Here is a 23446-nt window from a genome sequence, read left to right as displayed (position 1 = left end):
AATACAAATGGGGTTAGTAGCATCCCATCCCTGAATTACAAATTTTAGGATCTTGAAATTTCAAACTACAATTTGTAAAACAGTGATGCCATTAAAAGCTATGTATTTTCTATGACATTTACTCTTGTATGGAGTACCATTTCATCTGTTTCAATGAACATCTGGTGTCTTTTTTTTAGGTGTGCGAACAGATAAAGGTGTGACCGGTCTTAGTAACCTTGGTAACACGTGTTTCATGAATTCAGCCGTCCAGTGTATCAGCAACACCCAGCCTCTCAGACTATACTTCCAAACTAAGTCTTACCTCTATGAACTCAACCCGTAAGTTGAAACAAAAACAAATCATAAATATGTGACTGTATGATCACTTTTGTGATTCATCTTTGACATGTTCTCGTCTACTCCTAGAGTATGTATGCTCTTACTTTCTGAAGTATACCTTGTCTTCTTCTTTCATATTCATTTTCTCCTGCTTCTTTTTCTTTGTCAGTTCAAAGTAATCAAAACCTTATGCACTTCAGGAATGATTATACTAAGTTAGACAGCACCACCTGTGCGCTTAAAAACACTTGAATAAAGCGCCTTATAAATATAATTATTATTATTATTATTATATCAAAATTTTCTCCTGGTTCTTTTTCTTTGTCAGCTCAAAATAATTAAAACCTTATACACTTCAGGTATGATATCAGATATTTTTTAATTTTAATTTCCAAGCAAATTAAGAAATGTTAGATTTTTTTATAGTATGATTTTTGTGTTGAAATAATTCTTTGAATAATAATGGTGGAGTTGGACAAAGAATTCAATGATACTATGATTAAGGTGTATTCTCAGTGGCTTTCGGATGCTGATTATTTCTGTGTCTTGTTCATGTTTGAATCAGTTTGAATGCACTTCTTCTTCTTCACAGTACAAACCCTCTGGGGATGAAAGGTCATCTTGCCAAGAGATATGGTGACCTTTGCAATGACCTTTGGTCAGGTACAGCGCGGAGTATAGCACCTCTCAAACTCAGGGTGAGTACGGTTGTATATCTTCTTATCTTTATGATTTATGTTCATTCTTTTTTCAATGCCGAGTATTGCAAGACATTTGGGAGTTGATGAGTTTGAAGAATGAGAGTTGCAGAATGATATCATTAGTGATATTTTGCGTGATGTGTCCCAAATACATTCTGATTAGTTTATACTGAAACCATTGTTTAAAACTGTATCTGAAAAAGAAAAAAGAAAAAAGAAAATGTGTATTCTAAAGAACTCTATTGAATAAATGTGATTATATACCTCATTTTAAGATTCTTTACTAATCCTGTCTTCTGATTGGTTGAAAATGCAGTCATGTTCTTAACCATGCCGCTAATTGAAATTCATAGTCATTTTTCCCGGCTCTACCGGTTTATATCCATTTTTCATAGCACTTTTTCCATGGCTGTGAAACGTGACGTCATTTTGCTGCGATCCCCATTTTGGTTTACGTGTTACCGTATAAGTTTCTTTTGTGCGATGACCGATGCGCAATACCGTTAACGGTGTTTGAGTGCAATTCGATTTTGGTCGCTGCATTCAGGCGACGAATCTACCAATCCACGCAGCGCAGACGACCGATCGCCATTTTGTGTACTAGTCTCGATCGCAAAATACTGGGGTTTTTTGTTTATGTTATTGTTGGTGTTAATATTCATGACTTCAAAGAGATGGAAACCTAAATGGGTGAGTCAACGTTTTCCTTTTTTTCGGTATATAAAATATATATTGACTGCTTTTAATATTCGAGGCATAGTTGTTTCTATAGGGTCTCAGGAAACTCACAACCTGCTATGACCCCGCGGCGCAAGCGCCTTGGGGTCATAGCAGGTTGTGAGTTTCCCTTGACCCTATAGAAACCACTATGCCTCTCAAAGCAGTCAATATATCCTTAATAGTGTGGGAGCAACGATTCATAATCCCTGTTAGGCTAAACACATGGTACCAGAAAAAATATAAGTTGGCCAAAATCACAGCAAAGCTTCTTGACAAATGCAACTATTCTGTAATCCTCAGTCTCTAAAACTTTTAAACTTATGTTGCGCTCTCTATGCTCTTTCTGCAGTGGACGATAGCCAAGTATGCACCTCGCTTCAGTGGGTTCCAGCAACACGACTCCCAGGAGTTATTAGCTTTCTTACTGGATGGGTTACATGAAGACTTGAACAGGGTGCATGAGAAGCCGTATGTGGAGCTCAAGGATAGCGATGGAAGGCCGGATGAAGAAGTCGCAACAGAGGTGAGGATGCGTTTAATACTGCTTTTTTTAGAAATAAAGATCTGTTCACACATGGTGCAATTAATTATGGCAGTATACAGCAATTTTCAATTTTACAAATCTGAGATGCATGGCCCTACATGTTATTTAGTCTGTGATATGGTGTCATATTAAAGCCCTAAAAAAATTGTTGAAACAGTGCCTTTAATATATCAGGTAGCTTGATCCTTAAGTTTCACTGTGACTCTCAATCTATCACATCATCTTATCCTTATTCCCCTGCAGGCTTGGGAGAACCACTTAATCAGGAACAAGTCTGTGATTGTGGACCTGTTCCAGGGCCAGCTCAAGTCTCAGGTCCGGTGTAAGACATGCGGTCACATCAGCGTGAGGTTTGATCCCTTCACCTTCCTCTCCCTGCCTCTCCCTATGGAAAGCTCCATGCATGTAGAGATTGTGGGTGAGTACACTCCCGTCTGGGATCAGGGGGTTGTTTCACAAAGATCCTAAGCCGAAACTTAACTCGTAAGTTAGACTTTAACAAATTATGGAGAGCCATTTGTAGCCTCAAAATAAAATATATTTGAAAGCGAAAATTCAAGTATTTAAGACTTTTTATAAATTCCACATTAAGAACATGAAATCTCCTCGATACTAGAAAATATGAATGATTTGTATCAACATTTTATGCATTTATAACTTGTACAAAATATTTTCATAGATGCTACCGGCTTTCCATAACTGTTAAGTCTAACTTTATAGATAAGTTCAACTTAAGATCTTTGTGAACCCTTTGTGATAGTAGATGGTTGAAGGTTGATTTTATATTAAAGCAGTAGATAGAAAGAGAGAAAGCAAGACAGAGAGCTAGAAACAGAGATGAACAGAGAGAAAGAGAAATATATACAAGGAGAAACAGACCGGAAAGGGAGAGGGGGGAGGGGGGGGGACAGAAGATTCAAAGTAAGATTCAAAGTTCATTAATAAAACCTGAAATTTTTTAAGAATGATATCAAGGAAGGCGATCCACATTCACCAAGTTATTTAAGATTATTATTAAAGATAGAATTTAATAAAATTAAACAAGACATAAATACATGCAATGAGTGTTGGGGCTGAGAGGAAAGGTTCTGATATTGTTTTATAGTAATTAAAGTAAATGTCTTGTGCTTGGCATCTTTTTATTTGCTCTTTGTGATGTTGAATGAAAACTGAAGTTTCCCCCGTTTCTTTGTAAAGTTGTTCGCCTTGATGGAAGCGTACCTGTCAAGTATGGTTTGCGACTGAACACAGATGACAAGTACAAGTCTTTGAAGAAGCAGCTGGCTGACCTGTGCGACATGGGGTCAGATCAACTCGTCTTGGCCGAGATTGGAGGAGCTATGGTCAGGGTAAGCAGTAGCTCTTAAGTCCTTTTAAATTCTGTTTGAGGAACCTCATCTTCCTTCCCCACTCTGTGTTTCTGTGTTTCTCTTTCTATGCTATAATTGTCATTTCCTTCTCCCTCCGGCCCCTTGCTTTTATTAAAAGTCCAATTTCTGTTCTCTCTTTGGCTATGTAGGACACCCCACCTCCCTCTCTCTCTCCCACTCTCTCTCTCTCTCTCTCTCTCTCCCTCTCCCTCTCTCTCCCTCTCTCTCTCTCTCTCCCTCTCTCTCTCTCTCTCTATCTCTCTCTCCCTCTCTCTCTCTCTCTATCTATCTCTCTCCCTCTCTCTCTCTCCCTCTCTCTCTCTCTCCCTTTCTCTCTCTCTATCTATCTCTATCTTTCTCTCTCTCTCTTTCTCTCTCTCGATCTATCTTTCTCTCTCTCTCTCTCTCTCTCTCTCTCTCTCCCTCTCTCTCCCTCCCTTTCCTTATCTTTCCTTCTACCATTATCTCTTCCTCGCTGTCTGTCCTCTCTTTCTATGTTTTATTCTCTTCTCTCTCAGCTGGTTCTTTCTTCCTCCTTCCTTCATATTTTCCTTTAGGCATAGTGTCATTATTAAAAAAAAATAAGTATAATTATTTGGTCTGGAACTACACCACATTTTGGCCCACATACATACAAAAAGTAATTGTTGTAAAGACTAAAACTATGATTAAATGATGCAATAATGTTATTCTATAAATATTGGAAAAATTATACAAAAAATTATAATGTTCGATGACGAAGAAAAGGAGCCTCAAACAGTGATATTTTTCTCTTGATTGCAGAGTTTTCCGTCCGAGGCGCAGAAGATTCGCACGATGCTAGGGGGCATCCTGTACGCTTACGAAGTACCTCAGACAAGCCCGTCGTCGGGGATCTGCAAATCAGCAAGTCAAGGATCCATTGGATCACAAACCAATGCTAGCCAAAGTAAGTCACAACTTTACTCTTGACTTTAAAAAATGATACTTTTTACGGGTAAAGTGAATAGGATTCAAACCTTCATGTTCCTAATATGGATCAGCAGCTTCATAATTCAACTTTGATTACACATAAATTTCCAGCTTGCCTCAAGGTTGTAGTACCTTATCTTGTTTGGCGTTCAACAATAAGGGATAGAGCAACGTCGATCTGGCGCTGCTCAGTGGCTGCCGGGCTCAAGATCAATTGGGCAAAAAGAATTTCCGTTTCGATTTAATAAAATTTGGAGTGTACTATTAGGCTATTATTATTATTATTATAAGGCAATGCAATATTTATGCATTTGATCTCTAGCTGATAGCTAATGGTTAGGCTTTGTGTCTCAAAATTTCTTTGATTAAAATAATTTTTTCTGATATGCTGTTAAACTTCACACATGTGATTGAAACGTCTTAAAGGTAATACAAAGTTTTGGGAAATTTTGATAATTAGGTGGATAGCGATTCTTTACAACTTTGATATATTTGGATGCCCCTCTGGATGTATTATAAGCACACACAAATTTATCCCCTAAAACACTTCTGCTTTCGAGAAAAATTGAATATAAAGATTTACCGGTGCTCCTAGTAAATGTTTATAAATTTCAATATAGCGCCTTCGGCCGTACAATTGTAGCTGCGACCATGAAAATCTCAGAATATGTAGTTGCGATAAATAATTTCTGAACGGAAATAGCTAATCGGTCGATTTTAGTCAAGAAACATTGTTTTACAGCTTAATTGATATCTTGACCTTGAGAGGGAGCTATACAACATAAAGAGTTTATTATTTACAATTATTGTAGTAGTAGTAGTAGTAGTAGACTTTATTGGATAACTTGTTTAGCACAGGGCTAATCTGCCACATAACTTTAGACTCGATTTCAAACGCAAAAAGATCACTTAATATTGTAGGATCGCATATGCTTCCAATATGTTCACTTGAACCAAATTCATGACCCCATACAAAAACTTTGTATTACCTTTAAGCTTTCGCTCAAAAAGCCATGAAATTTACTTGAAATTGATTCAACTTTGACAAAATCATGTAGAAAGAAATTGTGATTGGAGTGTGAGTCATTTTGATACTTGCTTTAATGTTTCTGATGATGTTTTTAATGTAGAATTTAAAAAATGACTGTTTGCTCTCTTCTCTCTGTTAGCTGCCATGATGAATTCCGAGTCCAACCAGCAGCAACCTCTTCCTCCCATTGATACGGTGACCAAGGAGAACACAGGAGTACACAGACTACCTGCCAATGGGGACATCCCCAGGGCCGATAGGGTGTCACCGATCCCCTCGACCGATTCACCGGGGGGTGGGGAGAAGAGAAGAAGATTGGAAAATGGAACCACTGCCAAAGATGACATGGGTAAGAATTTAGAAAGGATCGCATTACCATAACGACCAGTATGGTTCTGCTTCGTAAAGATTAACAGTTAATTCATACCTGCCAACGCTTCCGAATAATTCGGAATATTCAGATTTTTTGGATTTGTAGGACCTGAAAATCCGAAATATTCAGATTTTTCACAATTTCAAATTATTATTTTTTAAATATTTTTTTTAATGGTGCTAAAGCCAAATTAAGCTTGATTTATCATGTGCCGCGATTTGAGAGTAATCATGTATTATGTGCGTTGAATGGCTGCATGATCGAGCGATTTCTTATTTTCAAAGCCATACTGTGCTAAAAATGTTGGCAGTTATGTTAATTGTGAAAATTCTTTCAAGTGCTATCATGGTACAAATTAATTTGGAGATGCCTATGAGCGAGAAGAAACATTTGATGTATTAAACATAAAGTTCCATAAAAGTTTGTTGTAATGGGTTGTCAGGAATCTCAACAATTGTTATGGCTCTTTTTCATCCTCTCATCTTCCTTTTGTCCATCTTTTCTTTTTAACTCGGGTTTAATATGTGACTGTGTGCTTTAGTCCATTCATCCTCTGTTGACAAATCAGTAACGTTCCTTGTTATAATATTATGTTCATCAGTCATTTTGCTGTTATGTGTCATTGTATCACTGAAATTTCATCCAACTCTCTCTCTCTCTATCTTATTGTAGTAGTGAAGTTCTCCTTTTGTTTCACTGTCTTTGTCTGTACCTTCTTCTCATTGGCATCACACATGTTTTTTTTACAAGAAAATTTCTGTTAAAGATAAACTCCAGTTCTGGTAAAAAAAAGAAAATTAATTCTCACAGAATCAAACAAAACTTACACTGAATGTTCAAGATTACAAGTCAATGACATGTGCCAAACAATTTTGGAAGAAAATGTATACTGGCTGAGTAATGAGCATAGAAAGACAATGAAATCAAGGTAGTACTAGCCCGACACCATGTGTGTTGTCCCATATATAGCTTTCTGTGTACAGTGCTTGTTACTTTACCAAGACTCTGTCAAATTTATTATGGTTTTGATGATTCCAGAACCTTGCAGTGCACACCAATACTTACATGCTACATGATCAACTGTTTCTGATCCTTTCCACACCTTTATCTTTAACTTTGAAGCCATAATTCAATGAATCCCAATTTTTTCAATTTTGATATGCACAGATAATGACACACCAACAAGCAGTCCCCCTGAGTCTATGGTCAGTTCTGGTCACTCACCGTCCACTCCTAGTCAGTCCCGTGTCCTTCAAGCCCAGCACAGCCGGACGCCAAGCACTGCCAGTGGTACCAGTGCGGTCACCATCTCCCCCGTCATGCCAGGGGCAGAGTTTGATGGCTTCGTGGTAGCCATGCATCGGAAAATGGTACGAGGGTCACCGTGCCCCTGTGTGTACATTAACATGTGATCTGTTCAAACACTGTGACCCAATTATTAGGGACTTTTAGATTTGCACGCCGACATAGTGGACTGCTACGTGTGACGTCCTTTTAAGACACTGTGATGTCACAAGTAGCAGTCCACTATGTTGACTTGCAAATCTAAAAGTCCCTAATGACTAGGAGTGTTGTACATATGACTTTACTGTCTTGTATTATTTAATGTTGAGGTGTTGTGGTCTAGTGGATAAGTCTTCAGACTGTGGACCACAAGGTACGGGGTTCAAATCCCTGCCGCACCACTAATGTCCTTCGGCAAGACATTTATCTACATTTGCCACACTCAACCCAGGTGTATTAAGTGGGTACCTGGTAGGATTTATTCCTTGAATACACCAGGGACTTGGGAGACAGAGCTAAATACGGGGTAATAATATCCAAACTCTTTTGGAAGCGCATAGAGACATTATGTGCTATACAAGAACGGTATATTATTATAATAGCTTCAAATGCTCTGATACTCCTTTATAATCCAAATGAATGTATTAAATTAATTAATGTTTAGTTTTTATACTTTAAGGACGTGGCATTCTTTTCCATTAAGACCATTCTCTAGTGCATTCATGAATATAACAGACCTAGGCCCTCCTGCTTAAAAAGGTTGTATGTAACCACAACTCTGTAATATAAAACGCAACTTACATCAGCCAATCAAGACCACTTATTATTGTTTAGTACTTGTGTTTGACTTTAACCGTTGCTCTTTATTGCAATTTTCTATGTTTTCATTTTTCAACCTGAATTTGGCATCCGGAAACCTTGACTAATAGTGCCAGTGCTGTGATTAACCATTGTGGTTTTTGCTCCTCTCCCATTTCCCACATAGATTCGGATGGACATGTACTTCCTAGCGTGGCAGAAGAGTCGTCCATGTTTGTTTGGTCTGCCTCTCATCCTGCCCTGCCAGCCCTCCACGACCAGAGAAGACCTGTACAAGGTGGTCTGGACTCAGATCTCAAGGCTGGTCAGTCCTACCAAACCAACTGACCATAACACCGGTCATAACAAGAACCATGCTGAAGACTGGTGAGTGATAAGAGTTCCTCACGATCTGAGCTCCCTGCCCCCTCTTGTGTTTGAATAGTTTATGTGATGTATTTACTCTACTCTATAAGAGTAGCTATGATCCTCAATTCACCATGTGTCACCTCAGTTGACCAGGAACTATTGAAAAAAAAAACTGGACTTCAAGTACCAATGTAACATATTTCTTTCTTTCTTATTACTGTTCCTTACAATGATGATTTTCAAATGTCCCAAAACAAAAGGCAATATACCCATAAGATGTTCATTTTGTAATGGTAATATAAATAAAATATCTGTTTATTTTAATATCCAAAATTAAATGATAGAGAATCTTTCTTGCTTTTATTAACTTGTGTTAATTGACGAAAATCAACAATATCCCAATGAACAAACCCAAATGTCACTTATTTGAAAAGTTACTGTTTTTTGTGCTTACATGTATCTGGCAATAGATTGTAATGAAATAACTGCATGGATGGGTAAAATTTACCGGTATGTAAGATCTGCTTGGAGATTGAAAGCATAAAGTGACTATCACTTTACCAGCCTGAAGTCAGAAGCATGTTAAACCGTATACATGAATGTTGGCCTATAATCCGTACATCCCATACAATAGTTTCTCACAGAAGAACAACGATGCAAGTATTCTTAGAAAACAGCATCTGTCTAAAGATTGCATAGGGAAATGGTTTCAGGCTATTCGTCCAAAATACCTCATCAATTGTCTCGGTTTTATTTGTGGTCTCTCGCATAAGGAAGTGAAACAAATCAGTGTAGAGATAGTGTTTCTCATATCCATTTCGAAGATTTCATGCATCAGAGAGGAAAAATAAAGGAAATACTTTGGAAAAATACATGTACATGTAATTGACAGTATTAAAGATGGTTACAATACCCTAAAATAATACATGTGACCAGATTTAGATTTCAAGAGCAAACAAATCGTCACTTTCTTCAGTTAATTGTTGTTCCTTCACATCAAGAGAAATATAACATCCAAGTTGGCATAGTATTGGGGATAGTATGAAAAAGAAGTATTAAGGATGGTGAGAGACAGAGGGCACCCGTGAAAACTCCTGTGTTTGCTAGCGACAGCCCTCGTTAGAAGTACCCATTTGTACCAGGTTTAGTAAATATAAACAAAGAAATTGTCACTATTTTACGATTTAGTTTGTTTACACCAAAGAAACAACCTCCCCCGCCTTAAAGGTAAAGACCAGTATTGGAAACGCCCCAATTTCAAAAAATGAAATGAAAGCTCTTATTACCAATCATGTGAAAGAATATTTTTTGACTAATACATGATGATAACAATTTTGCCGGGAAACTGCCTACTAATTGATATATTTGGTAAATTAGTTAATCTATTGGTGTGTGAGAGATAAACGCACGTGTCGCGCATGTGTGCGTATAGTCCCATATACATCTTTCTGTGTACAGTGCTTGTAACTTTACGAAGACTGGGCCAAATTTCTTATCATTTTGATGATTCCAGAACCTTGCAGTACACACCAATACTTATATGCTAGATGATCAACCTTTTCAGATCGATTCCACAACGTTTCTTTCACAATGCAATTGCATGACCATAACTGGTCTTTATCTTTAAAGAAAAATATCCCTTGACTTAGTACTAGTATTAGAGATAGTGAGAGAACGAGGATGCCTGTGATAACTCCCCAAGTGCAATATAAAATATGTCATTTGTGTTTGCTAGCGACAGCCCTCGTCAGAAGTACCCGTTTACACTGAAGGCAGTGCTGAAGGACGGCTTGACATGCGCCTGGTGCCCGTGGTATAGGTATGTATCATCCTAAGCGGAGACAGGTTTGGCTACTTTATATCATACAATCATTGTATTCAATCAATTATCTAACATGTCAAGCAATCACTCTATCTTTTTTCTCATTCATGTTCTTGATATATTTTCTGAATGTCTTCTCCCATTCTTTATATGTTTCTTCAACTGAAGGTGGTGCTGTTTTACGTTTCTGGGTTATTATTATCAAGTTATTTCAAGGATCACTTGTGGATTATTGAATTTTTATGAATGTACTTGCATGTGGATGGAGATATCTCATTTTGGTAAAATATTAAGGGGGTTATTTGGTTTAAATATTTTGGAGATATTTGGGTCAAAGGTTAAGGGTCACATATGGAATTGCGTAAAAATAATGTCAGATCCGTACATACAGGATAACGGAAATTGCATTAATGGAAGTGCTACATCAGTTTTGTATGGTCTGTCAGGATAGCTGTATGGGTCATAAGGTTTTAGTTTGTGTGGGTCATGAGGTCAAAGGTCAAAGTTGTACCACCATTAATGAGGTCAAGGACCACATCTGGAAAATAGTCATATCCCTCTTTTGGGAGGCACTCTCCTTATTGTCATTTAAGCCAAATTTGCAGCGGATGCTATTCGGGGTAACGAGGTAGTGGAAGAAAGATGCAATCATTGGCCCGAGTATGATTGGTTTTATTAACAACAAAAGAACAATATCATTTGGGGAGAAAACGTTATTGCTCATTTATCTGTTTCAACCTTCATAATTATCCCTGTCTTTTCTTATTTCACCAATAATTTTATTCTCAGAATCTAATCAATTCTATTGTTTGTGTGTGTCTCGTCTATCATATTCATGTTTAACCATTCTTTTTCTGTATTCTCTTTTCAAAGTTCAACTAACATCCAACAGTTTTTCTTTTCTTCACGTTATATCTATTAAATAACTGCATGCAAAATACCTTAATTTCTTTTTGAATGAAAAGTTTATTTACAGTCTCTTTGAATTTGTATTATCTTTTTTTCACATTAATCAAACTCTTTTATATTTGTTACTCTACCGTGTGAGTCAAAAAGAAGTTTACACCTAGAAAATTGCCAATTATTTTTAGAATCATCTATGAACAGTGAATTATTATACATCTTATGAAAGAGTGTTTTATCCCAAATCATTTTGTACCATTTTTGTGTGGTATGTGTTCACGCTTGGATGAACAGGAGGCATTGTTTGCGAGAGTGCAAAAATTGACTTGCGCCAAAGTGATGCCTACAGTATGTATTATGCTGGGATTAGCGGAGTGAGAGAATGAGTGAATGTATCAAGTGAAATGCATTTTACAAAGGGCAAAGTAACACGCACCCACACACATGCGTACAAATGTTCCTTGATATTTGATATTTGATATTTGATATGTGTGGCATGATCAATTTTGTTAGGGATGTTATTTGGATCTGCAAAGACCGAATTAATACCCAAATCCCAATTGTTTTATTCAAACATTATGTAAGCCACTTTGGCGCAACTCAATTTTTGTCCTCTCGCAAACAATGCCTCCTGTTCATCCAAGTGTGAACACATACCACACAAAATGGTACTAAATGATTTGGGATGAAACACTCTTTCATAAGATATATAATAATTTACTGTTCATAGATGATACTAAAAATAATTAGCAATTTTCTAGGTGTAAACTTTTTTTTGACTCACACTGTATATGCATGTCAAATAATAGCTCAAAACCTGCATGTACTGACATGTATATTGTATAGCCATAATATATCATATATTACAGAGTTTTCATAGTTGTAATTGATACTCAATCAAAATTAGAACAAGTGATGACACTGTTTTTAAAGCCATTTTTGTTATACCGTTGGCTGCGTTAAATTATTTACATATCAACCACAAAACATGAAAGCATTGATTTGATATACATTTAGTGTTGACCATTTGCACATCACATACATGTAACTCAAAGAGAGTATCAAACCATATGCTTGTTTGTCACACACAGTATGCATGAATGTTATTGAAACCCTAATGGCCAGTTAAGTCTGTTTAAAATGGCCCTTATTAAAGGGAAAGTCCACCCCCAAAATAAGTTTGTTTCGATAGAGGCAGAATAATAAGAAAATCAGGTGAGTGAAAGTTTGAGCAAATTCTGAATGAAAATAAGAAAGTTATGAATTATTGAAGTTGTGATCAATCAAATACAAATTGGCAACTCTGTGACTTATTATACGAGCTCTCCTTCATTTGCTTTGTGCATAATATTCCATAAAATCATGTTTTCTTCGTTATTGATGACGGAATATATATTTGTTCCTTGCAGGGGGAGTATAGAAACATATTTGCAATTATTATATTTAGGGTGCATGTATGGTTTAAATTTTTCTTGAGGGAAAATGAAAATTTTAGATTTTTTTAGTACTGAGCAAATGGAAGTTGAGCTCACATGATACGTCATAGAGTTGCCAATTTGTGTTTGATTGATCACAACTTCAAAAATCCTAACTTCCTTATTTTTAATCGGAATTTGCTCAAACTTTCACTGACTTGTTTCTCTCATTTTTCTACTCCTATTAAAACTAACTTAATTTCAGGGTGGACTTCCCCTTTAATGTGTGTGCTGTATGAAGTGACTCCTGTGTATGTTTACTATTGAAGAATTTTGATCATAAGTAAAGCTCTACAAAATAAAATTTAAAGTCTTCCTTTATGTGAATTGTGGACATTGCATGAAAGGGAAATCCAACCTCAACAGACAACTACTCTAAAAGAAAGAGACGAATCAGACTGGTGAACATTTTTAGTGGAGTGGACATACCTTCGAGAATTTTTGAAAGTTGTAATCACTATACGTAGGGGCAATTCATGTTGGCTGAATCAATAATGTCACTGCGACAAAGTGCTGGAATTCTTTCCCATTTGTTTCAACGCACACTCTTGTAATGGCTTGGTAGAGAATAATTGTCATTATATTTATTTCATAACCCCTAGAGTAGATATGATTAAAGATATTAAAAATTGACCCCTTTTAAGTTACACTCGCTCCCTGTTCATTCAAGCAATCTGAGTGGCGGTCATGAATAAATAAAAAAAAATTATTAAAGCACATCTCCATGTTTGCACATTTGTCAGGGCTAAAAGATAGCATACACACTTAGTGTACCAATCACCTGAAGAAAAAAAAATATGTGTAAAGCTAGCATGTACATATATAATATCAACCTTACAAATTTACCTGGCATTTGAAATAGGTAAATAATCAAAGGGAAACCCAACTTTAATAGCAAACAACTCTAAAAGAAAGCAGAAATATCAGAGAAGCAGACTCGTGAAAGTTTGAACGAAATAGGACCAAAATTGTTATGGTTTTTTAAAAGTTGTACCGTAATCATTCTCTGCAAGTACGTGCACAGGTTAAATGGTCTATTCAACAAGACATTTTTACTGTTTACTGAGAATGTATGTAAATTGCAATATCTTTTTGTAGAAGTAATATTTGAAGCTCATATTTTGAATACAATAGAACCAATTACATCAAGAGCAAAACATGTTTGGGAGATTGGTACACTTTAAGATAAATATCCCATTTGAATTCCCTTTTTTCCCCCTTATTATTATTTCAATACCAATACATACATGTATTTAGCCCTAGAGCAATTGCTTGAAATATGGTGCATGTTTCCTTTTCTAGAGTAACATGTCCAATGCTGTGTGGATAAGATGAATTTGCACTTTTTTTTTTAAATCAATGATAATCAGTTTTATTTATGAGCAGACTTATTGATTGCATGCTTTAAAAGCATGTTGCATAGATTTGTATAAATTAGTTTTAGTGCTTGAAAGTTGTTATTTGTATCATTTTTTTGTAGTTCAAGGAGGGACATTGTACAGTCTTAAGAGATGTTAGAATAAGTAACTCCAAATTAGCCTTAAATATTTCTAATCATCATCTCCTGAAAATATCGTCATTTTGTAATGAATTTCAATTGAAAGACACATAAATTTAGACATTTTAAAAGGATTTCTATGCTGTAAAAGAAAACTAAGAGTTTAGAAAATCCTGTTATTTTGAATCACAGATTTTGGATCATTTTATATGCTATTGGATGGTTGATGCTTTGTTTTTACCTGACTGCTGAACAGCATTCTAACAGGACAATGTAGAGTTCTTAAAGCCCCTCTGCACTAGTTTGGCCAGGAGGGATTAGACCTCCCAGCATGGTCACTAACAGGTGGTTATCTCATCAAATCAGCTCTCAATTAACATAAGAAAAAGGGGATCATGGGGGACCAATGATCACAGCTTAGGCATTGTTTGCTATATAGAGGGTGCAAGTAGCTATAAGTAGTGCAGTTGGGCTTTAAATTGTATTGTCTTGTTTTTCCACTTCTAAATTTGATTAAAATAATCTATTCTACAAAAAATGGAAAGGTTATCCCCAAGGTGTTGATATTTTTCCTAATTAGTTATTATTTAATTTTTGTTGTTGTTGGAATAGTGCATTGATTTGATTTTCTCTTTGTGTTGTGAAATTGTAGTGCTGCTGATTCGGCCCCTCTTCTCATACTCTTCTTTCTCTCCCCCCATGTTTTGTCTTGATAACTATTGAATGAATCTCACAGATTCTGCAGAGGATGTGATATACCTTGTGAAAGTGAAGCTCTGAAGACGGGCTTAGCCTACATAGCCATTGAATGGGACCCTACGGCTCTACATCTCAGGTACCAGAACTCACAAGAAAGGGTGAGTTATAAATTGATTTATTAAAGACCCCATCGCTCATACCAAAATGCAACCCCCACCCCCACCCCTTTGTTGTTTTTCAAAACCTATGTTATTTTACGCTTGGTGCATTCAATTGTTGAGCCTTATTGGCTTTTATGGATGCACCATATTCCATTTGTACAATAGTTTATGTTTTCATATTTTCTTTATAGTTTGAATGTTATTATGTCAATTCATATGTAATTTTGATATTGTTAACTTTAAGTATATTGTCAAGATAATGGAAATAAATGTCAATTCAACATGAGAACCTCATACAAGGGTTTGGGTTTGAGTAATTTTCGCAGATGTACCGTATCAGGAATGTTTAAGTGAATGAGGTAGAAAAAAGGGGGGAGAGAGAGAGAGACAGACAGGTAGAAAGAAGACAGAGACAGACATACAGACAAAGACAGACAGACAGAAAGAAAGACAGATCAGAAAGACAGACAGACAGAAATAGACACAGACAAACATAGAAAGAAATACGGATAGACAGAGAGACAGAAAGACAGAGATAGACAGAGAAAGAAAGACGGACAGTCGGGGAACACATACTAGAAAGAGAAAGTGAACTTTCCTAGAAGAATGAAAATACATGCATAGGGAGTACCCGTACCTGTCGATACACACTTGAAGATTCCTTGGTTGGCAAAAGTAATGGTGATATAACGCTTATATTCATTTTAGTAACAATAACAAAAAACCAATGCTTGGCATAGGTGAAAAGGAATACAAAATTAATGGGATTCTATGTATAGTACAATTATTCAATTTCACTGGCAATGTTACATCGTCTCTGCAGTTTGTGACTGAGCATGAGAGCTGCGAGAACAGCCGACGGCTACAGACGGAGCCCATCAACCTGGATGATTGTTTACGAGCGTTCACCAAGGAAGAGGAGCTGGGGGAGGACGAACTGTACTACTGCTCAAAGTGTAAGCAGCATCGGCTAGCAGCCAAGAAACTGGATATATGGAGGCTACCACCTATCTTGGTAAGAGACACAGCAATTTTTTTTTAAGGAGAGAGAGAGAGAGAGAGAGAGAGAGAGAGAGAGAGAGAGAGAAAGGAAAGGATTTGTTGGAGGGGCAGGATATTCAGAGACTGAATTTGGGGGATATATGTAAATGAGGGGAAAGGAAGAGGGTTTTTAGAGGAAAAATGGGTTAAAGGAAAAAAAGGTAGAGAGAGAGAAAGGGGGATTGAGTAAAGGAGAATACAGAAGAACTTAAGATGTAATACTTTATCGATGATTGAAACATACCTTGAAGTTCATGTATTGGCTTGTATTAGACTGGAATGAGGAAGACCTACATTACAAACCTACATTTCGACTCATCATTCAAGTTAAATGATGATAGAGATAGACAGAACTAAGACGTAGATAAAGAAGAAAGAGAGAGTGAGACAGAGGGGGATAAATACCATAATGATTGGAATTTTTATTTTTAATGTCCAACATAGCAGAGAGTGAAGAAACAGTAAAAACTCTCATTAAATGAATCAATTTTTGTCCTCTCTTTCTGTTTTGCACATTGAGATGTGGAGAAATTAATTGCATGGCTGATATATATTATTTTGCTATTGAGAAAACGTTAGACTAGGCAAATGTTACGTACATGTAGTATGTTATTTGATTTTCAATTAAATTTTGTTTCAGATTGTACACTTGAAGAGATTCCAGTCTGTGAATGGGAGATGGGTGAAATCCCAAAAGATTGTCAAATTTCCGAAAAGAAACTTCAATGTGAGTAACTTTGTGGTTCCGAAGGGGGACACTGAGCCCAGGATAATAGACGTAACGAACGATGCACCTGCAGAGACGGAAGATCTCAAAGATTCAAGCGTACTAGGTCCCCAGGCTGGTATCAACATCAATGCCATCGAGATGAGTAGTGAGGGGGCAGGGCAGGGGCGAGTGGACAGTGGGAGGGGGAGCAGCGTGGTCGTCAATGGAGACACGGATCATTCAGACATGGAAGACCCCGCCCAATCGGAAGACCCCGCCCCATCGGAGGACGGAGCTGTGGAGAAGAGCAAAGACAGACGAGAGAGACCGGCTGCGCTTCGTCTGGATACGTCGGGCGGGGCTCTGCCTCTGATGAATGGTGACTGCAAGTCAGACATTGTGAATGGACACGGAGAGGGAGAGGAGGAGGGTGGGGACGGGGAGGAGGGCGGGGCCAAGGATCAGGATAGTGGTTACGGAACGCTGGAGAGCGGGCAGGGTGATGGTTCACACAGCCAATCAGGGTCTAACTCACCGAGCAAACCCAAGTTAAAGAAGCAGGCTTCATTATTGACTCCGCCCGTTGATGCTACTGGATCTCATCCTCTTCTTCATCCTCAAACCAAACCAGAGGAAGACGTGGATGATGGGCAGATGTACGATCTCTATGGAGTTGTGGTGAGTAATCTCTCAATAGTTCTCCTCAGTTGTTTTATTTCATTTGATTTGTCATCTTTTTTTAAATATTCAAATGTTCAGCAAACTCTCCAATGGATGCTGTGTTACTAATAAACTTGATTAATAATGTCATGGGCTGCTCTTATTCAAATTCTTATTTGTGAGATACACTGTACCATCAATACTGTTGGACATCAACCACAGACCCATTGGAAACATGTGTGTAATGCTTATGAAAGAATAGCAAATCATCATATTGCAATTTTAAGCATTTTAGTGCAAAAATGTGTATATCTCCTATATATCAGCTTTATTCTAGACTTATATCAAATAATGGAAATGGAAGAAGAAAAAATTCTTTGTGTTCATTATCAGCACTTCGGATTATGATAGCAAATGTCAAAACAATTACTAAATGGAAAACTTTATATTTTTAGAAAACTGTTGCTATATCTGTATTACAGATTCAGGGAATAATTTTCCTGGTATCGCATCGCAATTTGCTATGCATTTTTGCATGACTGCTATACAAAATATCTTTTGTGTAGCAGTTTTCTTCCATAGAAATGTACAGAATTTCATTTGAAATATTTATCCATCGGCTAAAATTGCTAATCAAAAAATTTGAGGAAAATTATTCCCTGAGATTTAATCAATATTTTGTGTTTCATTAATATAATTATGTGTTTTATTTGATTTAATTTCAGAGTCATACTGGTATCCTTGGTGGAGGTCATTATGTTTCTTACTCTGTTAATCCAAACAAGAAGTGGTACTGCTACAATGATAGCAGTGTGAAGGTATGTACATATAATGCACACTCCAGGCAAGATGGATTGAAAGAGAGAGAGAGAGAGAGAGAGAGAGAGGGGGGGGGGGGGGAGAAGGAGGGGAGAGAGGGAGAGAGAGCGGGGTATAAGGAGAGAGATAGAGAGAGATTGGGTGGAAGAAGGAGGGGAGAGAGGGAGGGGGGTGAGAGAGAAGAGAGCGAGAGAGAGGGTGGAGAAAAGGATAGAAAAGAGAGAGAGTAAGTGTATGTATGAGCATAAGAATAGATTGACAGACATGTATATGTAGAGAGAGAGAGAGAAAAAAAGAGAGAAGGAGAGAGAGAGAGAGAGAGAGAGAGAGAGAAAATGTGTTGCAATATACATTTAATTATTAAATTATTTATACCTCTTCCAACTTTTATAATGTGAAAAATGAATGTCCCGATTTATGTTTCTTGAGGATGTGTCATATTACAAAGGCCCTGAATCGACCAGTTCACCTTTCATTCTGGGGCTATGAAAAAAAAATGTACCATGGATATGCACGATTTGGTTAACTGTCATCAAGTAATTATAGGTAGAAAAATGTATAATTCTGAGAAAATTTTCACAAAAGAAATGCTTTATATTCACTCCTAACTATGGAAAATGTCTTTTATGGAAACTGATGGATCCACTCTAAATTAGAATTATATATTCAGATTTAATAACAAAATCGTGTCTGTGTTATTTCATATTCCTTTAGGAGGTGAAAGAGGAGATTGACATGGACAACGCATACATGCTCTTCTACGAATGCCGGTCCATGTCTTACGTACAGTACATACCCGACACGTCGGGGAAGCACCCGGACATGACGACGATAGAGGACGAGATCGAAGCCGATTACCGCAAGTTCTGCGTTATCCAATGACTGGTGGGGCGAGGCAAGCTGGGGGGAGTGCTGGGCACGGGTCTCTTCTGGCTCTGGACGGCCGCCCGGGAAGGTATGAGGGCTGTAGGTACCATCAAGAAAAATTAATTTTCTCCTTTTTTTTGTGGAGACTCAGAATTTGATGACCAAGAAGGATAGATTCCTATAAAAGCCCTTGCAAAAATATTGATTGATCCTTATTTTTATACTTATGAAGTTTCTATAATAGTGAAATTAATTGCTAAAGGGATTTTGAAAATAACTTGATATTTGCAATAGATTTATATTGATTCTTCAAGAAGTGTGTTGAAATTTTTTTTTGGAAACAAACTACAAAAAAATTGAAATAGGGAAGGATTTTGTTATTTTATTAGCTGGGGTAATCAGAAGATACCTTTGTTTTAGGTACTGTGACATTTTGTTGGGAGCCTACATTTAATTAAAGAAAGGATATATGAATGATTATCCATCAAAATAAAATTCAACATATTTATGAAACCCACAAGAGATCAAATTTTAAAATTCTGAAGAGACTCAAGAAAGTAATTTAGATTCAACAAAATGATGATTACCCCCCCCCCCCCCCCCCCCCCTTCGAGCGATTGATCAAATGACCAAAATCCCTTAAAAGTGACTTGAATTGTAGGATAACCAATAATTGATGGATATGTTGAAATTTAGATTATTCATTTTATAGTAGTTAGTCCCATGCCCCACCCATCCAGTTTGCCTCGCAATAGACGCCCCACTGATGAGCCGCTTGGATCAGAGGTCATGAACCAGGTGGCTTCTGGGAAGAAAACATGTCTTCCCTCCTGACGTCGAGTACAGAACAAAATATTGTACTTAAATAACTTTTTATTATGATAATTGTAAGTTGATGTGATATTTCTGTGTCAGTAATTTTTTTTTTTTTTTTTACTTGTGATTGAATTGTTGTCTGACGTGAAATGATATAGCTTGAATTGCTAGTCGGTTGAAGTGCATACAGATGTGACTGTCTATGGTAGAGTTGCGGTGTCCAAAACTGTGCCATATCTTTTTGTTTCTGTTGCATGTTTTTATGTCAGATACTTACGAACCATTTAATACAAGTCTCAATGCCTGTATGAATGAATACTGCTTCATTCAGTAGTGTGTACCAAAATACTAGTTACTCAATTACAGAGTTTTACCGATAATTTATTTGAACAAACTTTCAGTCCCCCAAAATCCCCATTATAATTTTGATTGTCTGATCTGCTCTATCTTTTTAGGTTTTTTGTTGTTGAATTTTTGTCAAAGAAACATGAAATTATGTGTGGGGAAAAAAGGTCATTGGCAAATATTGAAATTACAATCGAAATTTCAATAAAATTATTGCTCAAAGTGCCAAATTTTTCTTTTTGCTATATCTTAACGAATTAGCAGGTTAATGGCGATCAGTGAAATCAAATGAATCTTCCCCTAAACGTAGTATTTATTTAGTATATGAAATATACTCTTCTTAAAGTGACTCGGTAACATTGTTGAAGGGAGATGAAAAACTGTACATTTTGTATGAAATACTACTTATTATATTCCTTCTACTGTACTAACCCTCTTACATGCAAACAAATCCTGAAAGAATTCTCAAACTACAAAGATACTGATATTTATGGTTTTCTTTGAAGGCGTCTCTATGAGGCACCCTCTGACAGTAAATTCTCCAAACCATTTTTGAATTTTCCCATGCATTTTCTACGAAAACAAGATATACAATAGGCTTTTACAAATCCGTCAACACTTACATGTCTGGAATTGTATATAGATCCAATTCAATGCTTTGTGACGATTTACATCTCCCTAAAATGGGATTAAATTGTAATAATATAGTTGGGAGAATTAAAGAATCGATCAGATCACTTTTTTCTAAAATGTTATCATTAAAAATGGTCCGTTTTTGCTCAAACCTTCAAGATTATCTTTAATTGTACATCTAGCATTGAAGTCACTACCTTAGCACCATTTTCTCTCATCTGAACAATGTTACCAAGTCCATTTAATTGAAAAGATAATTCATAATTTTGTTTTTCTTTCTGATTAATTTCAATTTTTTTCTTCAAAAATACATATTTTCCTGAGTCCATTTTGAGCCCAAACTGATTTGTTTAACGATAATACAAAATTAAATTACCATACTTTCAAGTTGAGACATTCTTTTACATGTTAAAAGTGAGTTGGAATTAAATTAGACCATATATTTTTGTGTTTGTCAATATAAGATAATTAGTACTCTGTCATCGCGTATTGCAATCTTTCATTCGTTTTAAATCATTCCCCAAAACAAAATGCCAAAAATACTGATAGATTTCCCATGTGTTAGTTTTGCCAATATATTGTGTTTTTTTTTGGCTCTATGGTCAACTCATTGATTCAATTCAAGCTTAGTGTACACAAATCTGTACACAAATCATGGTTATCACCATTTACAATCAACTCTGATTCATACTTGATATAAGAGTGTTATTTATTCACTCATCAAATTTTCTCATAATATTACATCATCATGCTAGGGAATCCATCATGATAAAGCATAGCTGATAAAGTCTTTCATAAAAATATTTATCATACAAGGAAATATATCTTTTTTCATTTACAGGGACATATACATTTAGTAAAAGTTTAGAGAGACATGAATATTTAAACAAGAGAGAGAGAGAGATATATATATATATAAGGGATAGATTTTTAGACGTCTGTAAAGGAAAAGTAATTAAGTTAGTAGATTTACACATAAACACCTCAGAAAAAAGCACTGTCAACACATTCAAATTGGTGTTAAGTCAGTCATAGTTGCATTTAAGTAATATAAATTTCACTTTGTATTCCTTTACAATTGTTTTGTATTATATATTTTTTGCCATTGAGAATTTAAGTTGAACTGTTAACACCAATAAGTTTCAATCCCTAGTAAATACTGCTTTATCAAGTTCAATTAAGTGCTAGGTTTAGATTTATGTTTTAGTGCCACATGTCTAATGTGTTATTTGAGGATGATGATGGCTTCGGATATAGCTCTGGTATCCGCCTGTGTTGAAAGCTCATGGGGCCCCGAGTTGCTCTAAAATGCTCCATTTAGGAAGAAAACAACACACTGCTCACGATCCAGACTGATTAAGGGAAGGAAGTGCAGATTCTCTATTGCACACTTGTTTTTAGTTGTATTTCTCTCGCGCAAGTTGCGTTAAAATTAGTCTTTGTCGTGTTCTTATCAACTCATATTGTGCAAACACATTTCATCATTTCTTAATCATGAAATCAAAATGAAATGGTGTATGGGGCAATGAACATTAGGAAAGTGGAAACAATCTTCCTTTTCTTGTTTTTACAGTTTAGATGATAAAGGTATTGTGTATGCAGGATTTATATATTATTTTCTTCATTTGATAAAGTATGAAATTATCAATTCCCTTTATGCAATTTTAATAATGAATGGGCTATATAAACCTCCCTATGTGCAAAATACTTCATGAACTGTAAATGAAATATTGAAACTAAATGATGCAAACTGTTCTTCAAGCAGCAAGAACACTAAGAAAATTCAGGATAACTGTCAAATATTTTGAATATGATATTGGAGGTATAAATGATAACTTCTTTGCTCAATTCAGCTAAATACCTCTGGCAGGTATATCAGCGCAAGATGTTTTTAGTGTTTTGTCACTGGTCCCGTCATGTAGTAAATTGGCTTTGTTTCAATCAGTTTTTACCATCCATGTAGTAAATTGGCTTTGTTTCAATCAGTTTTTGCCATCCGTATCACTTCAAGTTCTTTCATTCTTCATGTATTTTTTAAATATAAATTTGTCTCATTTTGTTGTTAACATTGGCATTGGTTAAGGATGTTCTGATTTGTTCTATTGGTCTCTATGTAGTATTGTTTATTAATAAAAAGGATGATATAGGATGTATAGATATGTAATCACTCTACTTAGCAAACTACAGAGACTCCCCAATCCTCCCTCTCTCTCCCACACATGGTACAACCTTAAGCCTACTGTATACAGAGACTATGTTTCACTTTTAGTGATGGGAAACCAAAAGTGGCCAGAATTAAAGTGAATACTCTAAAAATAGGGCTGTAAAGACTATCTAGCTATGAAAGCAAAAAAAAGTGCTCTGATATTTTAATGGAATGGATCAAAGACAGAGAAGTGTGATAGCAATATATATAAACATACACACACACACACACACACACACATACACACACATCTAATAATTGAAACAGTTGAAATAAAAAATAATTGAGAGTTCAATATATATGTACTACATACATGTATATAAAGAGAGAG

At 36.2% G+C, this 23446-nt stretch overlaps 1 protein-coding gene across 3 annotated transcripts in view; it reads left to right on the top strand.

Moving 5' to 3' along the window:
* The window catches only part of LOC579154 (ubiquitin carboxyl-terminal hydrolase 32), an 83101-nt gene extending 62489 nt beyond the window's left edge, over positions 1-20612 (top strand). For 2 of the 3 annotated variants that reach the window (XM_030992289.1, XM_030992287.1), the window contains exons 16-30: positions 180-321; positions 914-1019; positions 2092-2265; positions 2530-2704; positions 3484-3635; positions 4440-4584; positions 5777-5986; positions 7178-7380; positions 8280-8479; positions 10197-10280; positions 14896-15016; positions 15843-16034; positions 16701-17447; positions 18155-18247; positions 18963-20612. In XM_030992289.1, coding sequence (XP_030848149.1) covers positions 180-321; positions 914-1019; positions 2092-2265; positions 2530-2704; positions 3484-3635; positions 4440-4584; positions 5777-5986; positions 7178-7380; positions 8280-8479; positions 10197-10280; positions 14896-15016; positions 15843-16034; positions 16701-17447; positions 18155-18247; positions 18963-19130 — 2912 coding nt within the window. In that variant the 3' untranslated portion in view covers positions 19131-20612. The remainder of the gene's footprint in view (positions 1-179; positions 322-913; positions 1020-2091; positions 2266-2529; positions 2705-3483; positions 3636-4439; positions 4585-5776; positions 5987-7177; positions 7381-8279; positions 8480-10196; positions 10281-14895; positions 15017-15842; positions 16035-16700; positions 17448-18154; positions 18248-18962) is intronic. The other variant, XM_030992288.1, reaches the window with a different exon arrangement.
* The last annotated feature ends 2834 nt before the right edge of the window (positions 20613-23446 follow it).

The sequence above is a fragment of the Strongylocentrotus purpuratus genome, unplaced genomic scaffold, assembly GCF_000002235.5.
Source record: "Strongylocentrotus purpuratus isolate Spur 01 unplaced genomic scaffold, Spur_5.0 spur5_scaffold_2, whole genome shotgun sequence".
NCBI lineage: Eukaryota > Metazoa > Echinodermata > Echinoidea > Camarodonta > Strongylocentrotidae > Strongylocentrotus > Strongylocentrotus purpuratus.
This window is presented reverse-complemented; position numbering and strand designations above follow the sequence as displayed.